The sequence below is a fragment of the Leptopilina heterotoma genome, unplaced genomic scaffold (assembly GCF_015476425.1).
Source record: "Leptopilina heterotoma isolate Lh14 unplaced genomic scaffold, ASM1547642v1 Lhet_191, whole genome shotgun sequence".
Classification (NCBI taxonomy): Eukaryota; Metazoa; Arthropoda; class Insecta; order Hymenoptera; family Figitidae; genus Leptopilina; species Leptopilina heterotoma.
In genome coordinates, this window is record NW_025110910.1 from 860,720 (window position 1) to 872,746 (window position 12,027).

At 34.1% G+C, this 12,027-nt stretch overlaps 1 protein-coding gene across 13 annotated transcripts in view; it reads right to left on the bottom strand.

Annotated features, from left to right (window-relative positions):
* LOC122500749 (disintegrin and metalloproteinase domain-containing protein 11) overlaps positions 1-12,027 on the bottom strand; it is a 173,999-nt gene that overhangs the window by 40,033 nt on the left and 121,939 nt on the right. For all 13 annotated transcript variants that reach the window (XM_043609835.1, XM_043609824.1, XM_043609836.1 and 10 more), the window contains exons 11-14: positions 6,953-7,122; positions 4,760-4,923; positions 4,337-4,507; positions 3,099-3,403 (exon numbers count right to left, since the gene is read on the bottom strand). In XM_043609835.1, coding sequence (XP_043465770.1) covers positions 3,099-3,403; positions 4,337-4,507; positions 4,760-4,923; positions 6,953-7,122 — 810 coding nt within the window. The remainder of the gene's footprint in view (positions 1-3,098; positions 3,404-4,336; positions 4,508-4,759; positions 4,924-6,952; positions 7,123-12,027) is intronic.

A 12,027-nucleotide genomic window follows, 5' to 3' on the forward strand; every position in this document is an offset into this window, starting at 1 on the left:
TTAACATTTGTGCACTGAAATATTAGAACCTCGTTAATAGATATTTAAATATATCTTTTGAATTTGAAAATAATTTTTCTTGATTAGAAAGAAGATTTAATTTTTTTAATTTTAGATTTAACGAGATTATTGGAGATGATTTCGTAACAGTTTTTCGAGATTTGTTTCATTTATGTAACAATAAATCGTTTATAATAAAATCGGTTTAACCCACTTTGACAATTCTATTACGTAATTGTCTGCAGTATAATTATCAATTGCTGTAAATGCAATATTTGATGAATTTTAATTTTTTATCCTTAGAAGGTTTTACCCATTAAAAAATACTTATAGAAAAAAAATTTAAGCAAAAAAAGTGCTTTACGCTTTGGTGAGCGCTTTGGTGCGCCATTATGAGCGTAATTACCCTAGTAAAAAAAGTATTGAAATTCTGGTATTACGCATTCAGGTTGCATTCATTCATTCAGTGCGTAATAGTGCAAAATAGAGATTGGGTTGGGTAGTGAATGCGTTAACCTGTCCACCTGAATGCGTCGCCCGCTTTGCTCGGTTAATTAAAAAAAATTACATTTCGAAGGCTTTTCGCCCCCATGTGATTTTGCCCTTTTGTTTTCACTTCTTCTTTGAACTTGATTCGAATGAAATTGCAAACTACGATTTGAAAATAAAATTGTATCAAAAATAAATAAGACAGCTTGGTTTGGTTCAGTTATCACAAATGGGAAATTCACGACGTCGTCAATTGTTCTAAATTTAAGGTTTAGTGGTGACAGGGTCAAGAGTCGTCCCTGAAGACCCTGCCATCATCGATCAAGGCGAAAATGTTTTGATAATTGCGGCGTTGACAAAAATCTCCGTTTGTGCTTCGTTCTTTGTTCCAAATACTCTTGTTTGTCAGCAAAAGATTGAGTGCCTCAGATCTTTAAATTCCTTTGACCATTTTTATATATTTTACACTCAACAAAATTTTAATTTATCAATAGAATTTTATCTTCTAATATTTATCTATTTTTCAAAATTTAATTCCCATCTATAATTCGTATCTAACTGAATTTTACGAATTCCGTCTCCACACTATGCTATTCTATCTGGAATATTTGCTTCAATAATTTAGACATGTATGGTTAGTTTGTTGAAAGCTTCATGTTTAAATTTCATAGTTTTGATTAAACTAAACAAAAGTTGAGAAACTTCTGAATGAATTATTCAATATCCTTTAAAAGGAACATTTTTAAAAAATTTTCTATGAAAAATAATTTAAATCTAAATGAACAAAGGGGAGAAAAATAAGTAAATAAATAAATAGTAGAGGAAGAGAAAACAAAAGTTATGGAGATTAACCAGATGATAAAGTTTTTTCAGGTAACAATATTTAAATCAAATAGTATAATTTCTAACATTTTGCGTTTGCTGCATGATAAATTGTCTGATCAGCTTTTGTAGTTTTCCTTTGAATCAAAATTGGATCGGGAAATAAAGAGATTTTGCATAAGCTTATTCAGTAACCGATGAGCATTATCCGAATACAATTTAACTTTGGATTGGATTTGATTTTCTTAGGGAGAAAATCTTTTTCTAATGATAAGGTATCTTTGGGACAACTTTTATAAAAAAATGTTTGCACTCGAACAATTGGCAGACGAATTCAAATTTATTTTAGACAAAATAAAATCCGAGAATTGTTGGAGAGCAAAAAATAGATGGTTTTTGAATACGTTATTAATGGAAGGATATGCATAAAAGGAACCACTTTAAAAATCTCTATTCTAGAAAAATATCTACGCCCTCAAGAAGGCTAATTATTAATCAGCACGAGATAGTTCGAATTCAATCACCGCATCGTCAAGGAAACGGAATTTTCGTCTTCAGCGTATGCTAATTTACTCTTAATAAAAGTTCCCCTAAAGAGACACCTGTTTCGAGGGACTTGCTTCTATTTTTAACTTTCAGACTCCACGGACCTTCCACTCCTGTTTAGCTCGTCAACTTTCTTATGAAACGTCATCATTACCATTTTCATGGAAGGGAAACTTTTTTGGTGATCTTAATCACTTACAAATGCGTTCAAATAACTTTTAAGACTACTATCTGTAAGGTTTATATTTTCTATCAATCTCCTTCATTGAATATTATTACAAGTTAGCAAATTAATCACATTCCGTGATTGAATTTTAATTGGTCACTTCTGTGCTGTTAGATCTTTAACCGCACACTTGATTTTGGAATGAGTTTAAATAAATATTGGCAATTGATTGTAATTCTATTCCTGTTTTTCTACCTTAGAATAATACCAGTGCTCTTAGTTCAAAGTCCTCGGCACTGCAAATAAAATAAGATTCACTACCAACGCGGACACATAAAGGAGTTTATAATTAGATATTTAATTTCTACTCTAAGATGTAATTGTATTCACAAAGATCTTAATTTTTTGGATATTTAAATCATAGAAAGAAACTAACGATGCTTTATGAAATCTTCGACATTCCGGAAACATTTTAGAACATTCCGAGAATTAAATTCCCTACTAGAATATTTCTAGAGGGTTATTAAAATTACTGCACTATCTGATATCATTTATAGTAAGATATTCATATTTAAGAACTAAAGTCAAAAGCAAAACCATAAAGAGAATATAATTCGTGAAATTAATTCCCCTGAAGTGAATTGAAGGATAAAGGTTGATATAAAAATAAAATTTTCTATTTGAAAATAAGGAAATGTCGTAATGTTGTAAAAGATGAATAAAATCGTTACTTGAAATATCGAGGAGGATTATTTGTTGTCCTGGATTGGAAGGCACACGAGTGCTAATCGATAAGCAAGCTCCTGGAAGGATGGGAGGAAGGAAGAAAGGAAGCTATATCGAAGCACTGAAATCTCCATTTCTCAATTTGATATAGATTCCGCAGAACCGCCAAAGTGGGAGAGGATAATCTCGGAAATTCATGCTCACATATCTGGTCGATGGAGCATGACGATTGTCTTGCATTTGACATTGCCGACGTCGCAGACTATTGATGCACATCGTCTAATGTGTGTTCGATAATCTGCGTCAGAATCATCGGACACATATAACACCTGAACAACGATTTACTTACTCTGGTTCGCACTTGACGTAGAGACCGGAAGTGTCGGTGCCACAGTGGCCATTGATCGATCCCTTCGAATTGAACTGCTCGAAGCACTCTCTATCGGACGCTGAGCCGCCATAGCCCCAGATTTGCTCGCACTGCAGATCCAAGACTGGACAAAATCCGTTGAAGCAGTAGCCCTTATTGTTGTAGCAAGGGTTTCCGTTCTTCATGTAAACGTCCGTCGGACACTGGCCCGTCTCGCCGGAGCACACTTCCGGTAAGTCACACTCATTGGTCGATTCACGACAAACGACTCCTCGCGCACGCAACTAAAACAAAAGGACAATGCTTGTCATTAACTCTCGAGGAATCCAATTCAATTATCAACTCCGATAGTGAACGTAATGCCAGAGGTTTCAACCTAACTGCAACTTCACTTACTATCGAGTGCACTCACGCTATATTTATGAATATACCCAAGGCTAGGTCGAGAATCCCTCCTGGCAAGTTCATTTATATTAAGCCACGACTTTACATCTTCCTCATCGATAATTCCACAAATATCCCACTCTAAGATTAAACCATTTTTTAACGGCGAAAATTCCCTCTTCCATTCTTTCGGAATTGTAAAATAATTGATGGTATTGAAATCTTTTGTTTCAGTCTTTAATTAATTAAAATGATTTGCAAACAACAATTACAGTTCTCTCCCGCTGAGGTACACTTTTTACTATTAAATATTAAAATCAATGTGACCTACACGATCGTTGATCCAGGAATATCGGCAATCGTTGACGCGTTCTACTTTTACGCGCGCGACAAATCCCATGACTACTTACGATAATCCAATTTAAAAATTCAACTACATCTTATCGACAGAGTAGAGCGAAGAAAGTTGTCTTGATGAGTAAGTCTAAACCAATATCAACCGGAAAATTAGTAGTTAAGAAAGTAACTGATGTCATAGTCATCGTCGTAAGTAAGTCAATTGTTGACGCTAATCTTCTAATTAATAGTCGACAAGGATAAATTTTGTAATTCCAACAACAATTTCCTGACAGTATAAAAGAAATATTCCCCTTATTCCCTCCCAGAGATTTATTAGTAAACTGACAATATTACTAACTTAGAAATTGAAAATCTTTCTTCCTCCGGAAAAATAAGATTTTCAATTGTCTCCAGCATGTGAATGAAATTGAAAAGCGTCGTCTCCCTTTGTCCTGCTAAGAAGGAAACAATTTTAAAAAAGAATAGACAAATACCTTACAGTTGGTGCAACAAGGACCGGAGGCGCATTCAGCTTCACTTGTCAGTTTGCAAGTGATGGGATCGCAGCAGGGATCGAGATCATTACATTCGTCAATAGTTCCACAGTCGCATTGCTCCCCATCGTCAATTACCCTGTTTCCACATGTTCGTCTCTGAATTCCCGACTGAAATTTAAAAAGAAAGAAAAAGTCAAATTTCCCTTTTCAATAGACGTGTAGTAATTTCACATTTAAGAAAAAAATGAAAAGAAGAATGAATGTAAATTGAAGGAGACTGAGAAAAAAGCAAAGAGAGCTCTTGACAAAAAAAAGAGTGAAGGAAATCGATCCAAGGAATCAATGTCTAATGCAAATATGATTCCCACTCAAGGAAGCGGAACGTGCACTGAATAATTAGAGAAACTCGAGTGTACTCACCTCGTTTGGTTTGTTCAATAGGCACATTCCGTTACCGGTTTTCAATACCTCTGCGTAATCCGATTTGCTACATTCAGAAAATGTATAGGGTTGTACATTTTCCAAGCCGACGATAGATTGTGCCATGATACATCCGTGCCAGTCCCGACAAACGCATTTTTCTTCTGTAATATTAAAGATTAATCTTATAATTCAGACAGAATCAGATTTCACTTTCTTATAAGGATTGGGATCTTTTGTAAAGCAAGACGCTTTCTGTTGTAAATTTTCGTAACCATTGAGAGTTGTTTTAGCTTCCACCAATCAGCATAGCTTTTTAACTCAGTGTCGAAAAATGGTACTACTAAGAGTAGGTCAAATTATTAAGCCACGTCCCCAAAAGAGATCCCAATAATATTGAAAAAACTGGGGAGATAAGACATTCTACGCGAAGTTCACGTTACGCCCTTGATCCGGTCGAGGGAAAGTTGGGTCCGGGACTAATAAATAATTTAATCAGTCTGACAGTTGGTTCCGGTCCTTGTACGCGGCTAGTACTACTTTAATTTTGATTGGTGTGGTGTTGAACGTCGTCTAAGATGCGACCACCTCTTTTTCGTTCAGGTTATAAAAGATTAAGGTAAATGACTATTTTATATAATTTTAATTCCAGGACGCTACCAAACTCGGAGCGTCACTGCAATTGAAAACAAAAACCCAGTGTGTTTCACATTATTGTTACTATCACAGATAACAAAATATGTTTTACTTATTTTTGCAAGAAATATTTTAATACATTTTTTTAAATATGCAAAAAAAAATTTGAATATTCAAAAAATTAATTATAATTATTTAATTTTGCCAAAGACTCTGAACCCTTTACAAACAAACTAATTAGAAACCGAATTACAAAAAAGGTTTTCGATTCCTCTAAAATTAACCTTTGCGTGATGAATTTTATTAGACACGTGCTTGCTTCAAACTGCTTTTTTCCTTTTTTAGAATGAACCGGGGAAAAATACGAGCTTACTTATTAGATACAATTCTCTCCGGATAGTTATTTTTCTAAATTATGGTATAAAAGTCCAGAAGCAATTTTCGTAAAGTTCCCAATGATTATAAGCTTTCTGAGAATGTTTTTTCAAGAAAGACCTTGCATCATCCCATGTAATTTGAAGCCACTTGAATAAATGGAGTATCGCGAAATGTAGTCATCTTGACCTCGTTAGATCGCCCGCACCGAGTGTGGTCAAATTGCGCTTTCATTTTTTATTTCGTATCTTCTCTTCTTTATTTTTCAAATAAAATCGATGATTACGTGCGGGCAAGGAAAATGAAGATTCCTCGTGAGTCGCGTAACAAGATATCAAATTGCAATGCGCGCTTTTGTCGATATTGACCCATCATTCGCGGTTGCACAACAATGCAAATATCCGACACGATGTATTATTCATGTACCGAGTTAGACTCATCGATTTCTTAAGGTTTCCTGCGGTTTGCATTACAAATGAGTCTCCCTTTAATTCCCTTCCGCTAAATGTATTGCTCACTCCTATATACATATACATAAGGAAATTAAACGCATTTCTGTTGTTTGTCGTTTATCCCAAGTCCTTAACGATCTCGTCTCTATGAAATAGTCTTTTCCTTCTCTCTTCCACTTTTACGAGCAACATTACCAAGAGAATGTTATACCATTTTTTAGTGATTAAAATCTTTACTGCAAAGATTATTTTGCAATACCGTTTTCCAACGTTTTTTTGGAAATTGGTTTCGAAATGTGGCCGACGATTATAGTAGGACTTTGACAACCCGGTATACTAATCTTGCATACTTTATAGATTTTATAAAGGACCACTAATACTTCAATTTGACGGAGTTACAAAATAATTGGGTAAGAAAAATTCTTTAGCGAGTACAATTGATGAATAAAAACCCATATAAAACCCTAATCAGTTTTCTTAAAAAATCTGTGATCGTAATTTTCAAAGCTCTTGCTGGGAACGATAAACATAAATGGCGTGTATAAAAATTATGAATACTGGTTAGTAAAACCGCTTCTCTGGGTTTTCTTTACGGTTATTGGTGCTGAAGAGCAGACTTTGCTTATTGCGGATACGGAAAATGATTACAAGAACACAGATGCAGCAACTGCAGTTTAGAGGGCAGAGAGTGCCTTATTTAGCATCAATGGATCGTTAGTTCTATACTTACTTTCGTCATCGTGGCCCATGCCGATGTTATGACCAATCATATGAGCCATCGTACCAGCCAGCAGATGTGGTTCATAGGCATTGAGATCGACGCTAATTCCTACGGATCGTGGACTACAAATGGTATTAGGCACAGCCATTCCCGATTCTCCGCCTTGGAAACTCTCGCCCCTGTGAACAGAATAATTTCATTTAAATTATTACCATTATTGCCCAATCATAATAAACTAAAATTAAACTTGAAATAATTTTCTAAAAATTCGTTGTCACTGAAAGTTTATTTATTCATTCATTTATAATAATGAAAACTAAGATATCAAAAGAGTTGAGTTTTCGATATCGATACCGCAAACATACAGTATGGAACAAGAGATTCTGAATTCCGTCTTCTCGGTAACCAGAAGTCCACAATGCATATCGTAATGAGATCTCTGTCCCTCTCGATGAATTTTAGCCTCACTCTCCTCTATTTGGACTTGCAGACTCTGAGAAGACCAAGTTTAATGACAAAATTCTAGAAGGCATATCAGACTCTCCGTGGAGGCGTAAACTTTCAAGAAACTTTGGACTTATTTTCATCCTTAAGCCACCAAGTTTAAGGCGATACGATTTTTCGGGGAAAACCTTCGACCCACTTTTTGCGGATGATGAGATAAGAAGCATCTACAAGTTGTAACCTGTTACACGTCAGCGTTTTTCCAATTCGATTTAATACCGATTTTTTCATTTACGAATCGTATACAAAAAATTGACCAATAATTGGAGTTTGTAATTCAAACTAAAAATTATTTATTACGCGAAGCTTTTCATTTTAGCTGATCCAGTCTAGAAATATCCTGCAAGTTGTCTTGGTGAGTAAGTCTAAACCAACCCTTAACAACTTAGCTGTGTAAAAGAGTACTAAGCTCAATGTTTGGAAAACTTTAAAATTACTAAAGAGAATCATTTAAAAAGAGAACTTGTCTTAGAGATTTTCAATTGAGACTTAAAATGTCTAAAATAAAATTGACTGGAAATATTGAGAGGAAATTTTTCCTTCATATAATATATAATCCAGTTCTTTGATATAATTAGAGAGGAATTTTATAATTAGGTGAGTCCCAGGGTTGGCGACCCCGGGGGAATGAAATCTACACTCTACTGGTAACGAAACGTTATTAATATTCTAATAAGAGCTTAAGCAGAGCTCCACTGAAGGTTTATCTAACCCCCGCGGCTCGCCAGATTGGAAGGGTCCGAAGGAACGAATTTGATTAAGTATCGAGATAATTTAACGAAAAGCAGATATTGCATTTAGATGCAACTAAGTCGACAATATTGCTCTCAAATTGTTTGAAGATAAATTTCGAAAGCCGTTCTACAAATTACTCTTCCAATATAATATAGTGGAATAATTTAGATCAGTGGAAAATATTTTTTGTTTATTTAAAATTAATCCTTTTATTGTGGAATAAGGACTTAAGATAAATAAAAATAAAATGTCAAATATGAGTTCAATGCCTTTTAAATTAACGAATTAAAAAATTACCATCATTTGATGGTGATTTGAATTTCAATTCGAATTTCCAATTGTCAAATTCAATCAACATTGACTTGAAAAACTTTGAAGATAGGGAATTTCCAGCCAATACTATAAATTGACTTGAAGAATTTAGAGAAAGTAAATGTTGGCTTCTCTTGGAAATGATTTAAAGAGCAAAGGGTCAGAAAAGACTATAAAAGAATCGACAGTGTTGAAGGAGAAAAAAGTGACTTATAAAAATAAAAATTATTAGCTTTACCACAAGAAGGAGAATTTATGGATTTTCTGCTATGCCGAATATTGTCAATGCTCAATTAATGATTGATTTCGATGACTGATGATTTTTTGTAAAAAGCTTGTGAGTCTTGAAGAAAGTCCCGCATCGATCTAATCAGAAGACCTCAGGGAATTGTATTTCTGGCTGCTTGTAAACACCCAAAGATTTTTGACCTAAATCCGCATTTTTTATACATCGATTATCCGAACAAAGTGGAGCAAATTTTTAACTCTTTTTGAATTCCAATGACCGAAATTAAATACAAATCGTAGTATATCCACATTTGCCATGGACAGATTTCATATTATTCCAGGTTCCGATTCTTAATCCGCCTAAATCCGAATTTCTAATTCTGATAGCTAACTATGAATTTCTCAAGTACAAATTCCGGACTCACTGTGGATTAATATTTCAACAAGACTATCAGACAGATAGAGATAAATCCACATTCTTAAGAAGTAATGAAGGATTTCTTACCACAAGCTAGTAAATGGTTTCCGAACATTTTTAGATTTATTTAGAACTTGTTTTTTGTATTCGAATTCCAATTTAGATCGTTGTGAATTATATTCTGTGAATTTGGAACGAATCTGAAAACAGTTTGATAACTTCCATCAAACGAGGTATAAGGAAAAAAGAATGCAAACAAATTTCCTATAATTTGAAACAGTTTTCTTGTTATCTTTTCAATTGACGTAATTCCCTGAGTAATTTTCCTCTACTCAGAATTGGAGAGGTCTTTCAGGAATTCCACATGCTCTAAATCCTCTAAATCTGAATCTTAAATGAAAACGGAGTAATCCAAAACCTGTACGTAATAAATCTGTATTTAGTCATTGGGGGGCTTTCCAGCTTCCGACGACGTAGTTCGCACTTTCGCCGCAATTTGCGGCTTTCTCGCAATTGAGATGAATCTCAAATTATATATAAGAACAGAGTGGAAGACACGCTAATGCAGCGGATTATTCTTTCGATGCCACATTGTCGTCACTATCCGCTATTGTTTAATTTTTAATTAAATAATTTCTAATTGAATCATTTTTTGTCTCGACATCAGTTTTCTGGTTAATTGTCACTGCATCAAAGGCCTAATCAGAACAAAATCTTTAGGAGCACGAATATGATTCCCTTGTTCTAAAATTCAAAATAGTGGATAAAAATATAGAAAATTCTTTTAATTCATCAAATTTGTTAAAAATTTGTTCTTCGGGGTTTTTTTTTATCACTGAAGATGCATCTTGAAAAATCTTTAAAAGACCTCCTCAATATGAATTAATTCAAAAGCTGCTTGCTCAACTGACATTGTTGTTTCCAATTCATTGAGGAAGTGCCTGTTGTTTTTCCTCGATACCCATGTTGCCAGCGCTAATCCAAATCTCGTGTCAGTACTGGCTCAACATTGGAAAGCTTATAAATTACCTCTCTCTCTCTCTCTCTGAATTGTGAGGGAAGGAGGTACACCTCGTGTGTCTATCGTTTCGCGTTAAATGATCAGGAAGGAGGAGGAAGATGTCCATTCTGTTTTACGGAGTGGAACACTGGTCACCGGCTGACCCGAATTGACCGCATTAATCAACTGTTCCGCGAATCACAATCGATTGCGATACGTTATTGACAATCCCCCGCGATTCGAATGCGATTGAATGATTTAAAGCTTTTTCTCGTCCATGGTAATGCCCTTTTTTTATACCCCAAAAAAAGAAGGGAAAAAAAACTACGCATCCTGTCTATTCAGAGAGCCCATCTGTATGCACCAATATACATATTGATTATGGGCTTTTAAATTACTTTTTTCCCCCGCCGAAAAAAAACATAATCATGGGATTCAAGTCCGTTGACGAAATCGCTCTCGGAGGAATTATCGCTTGGAGTTCCGCTTCGCTGGTTGGTTTTTGTAAAACAAACCCCGGCGTTAACCAAATATATTTCGTTGCATGAATCAACAAGAATTATAAGGATGTTTTTCTATATTTATCGTCATTAGTGCAATATTAATTATTAATGCCAAATCCCATGACTACTAAAAATAATCCCATTGTAAATTTTAACTACAGCCTATCGACAGAGTTGAGCAGAAATAGTTGTCTTGATGAGTAAGTCTAAACCAATGTTATCGACAAAGCAGAGCAGAAATAGTTGTTTTGATGAGTAAGTCTAAACTAATGTTATCGACAGAGTTGAGCAGAAATAGTTGTCTTGATGAGTAAATCTAAACCAATGTTATCGACAGAGTAGAGCAGAAATAGTTGTCTTGATGAGTAAGTCTAAACCAATGTTAGCCGGAGCTCTCGCAAATTCTTTATAGAAATTTAAAAAAATTATTTTCATAAATAAAATATGTCAAAATAAAGTTTAAAGTACTCTTTAGTGCATTAATTTTTGAATTGAAATACTAAATAGTTTTCTCAGAAAAAAATCCTAAAATATCGACTTTTTTCTGTTTAAACTAATGTAACCCCTTAAGCGGTTAGGCCACCATGCGCGTATAAAAAAGAAAGGTCAAATTTTTAGGAAAAATAGGTTAAATAAATTTTTTGGTACATTTTGAGTTATATAATAAACCACTGAATACGAAAATTGAATAGCTTTTAATATACTCTTTGAAAAAATTCCCAAATTTGACTTTTATTTTTTATACGCGCATGGTGGCCCTACCCATTAAGAAAAAATAAATTTAGAAAAATAAGTACTTGTGAAATTATCGCGAGGATGGTAGGCAAAATATGTTCTTTTCTTTTTTGTTCGAATACAAATGTAACAAATGGACATATAAAAACAATAGAGGGGCAAATAAACTTCAATCTCATAGAAAAACGTGCATTTGGAAAATAAACAATTGAACAAATTCGCTTCGTTACTAGACTCTGATTTGTATAACACATTCTTTTGCTATGAGAAAGGATTCGGACAGTGTGCTCGGCAATTAGAGCACAACAAATCGTTTGTGTCTTGTTAGTGACAATAAAAGGGCATGTGCCCGTATATTTTCAATTTAAACTTATTGTGAAGATACGTTTTAGTAGATGCAAATATGTTGTTGAACGAGAAATTAGAAAAAATCTTTCAATTCAGATTTTTTTCAATTCTAAAATTGATGTTTGACAACAATTAACAGCTGCAAATTTTTTTTTTACTCATTTCATGAATACTTTACCATCGAGTGAAAATTTTTTTTTTTAATATTATAAATTGCGTTCTTGACATACATTATAACTGTTATATTTTTATAATGCATACAAAACATTGTTAAACCTTTTCAAGTAATAGAAAAAAGTTT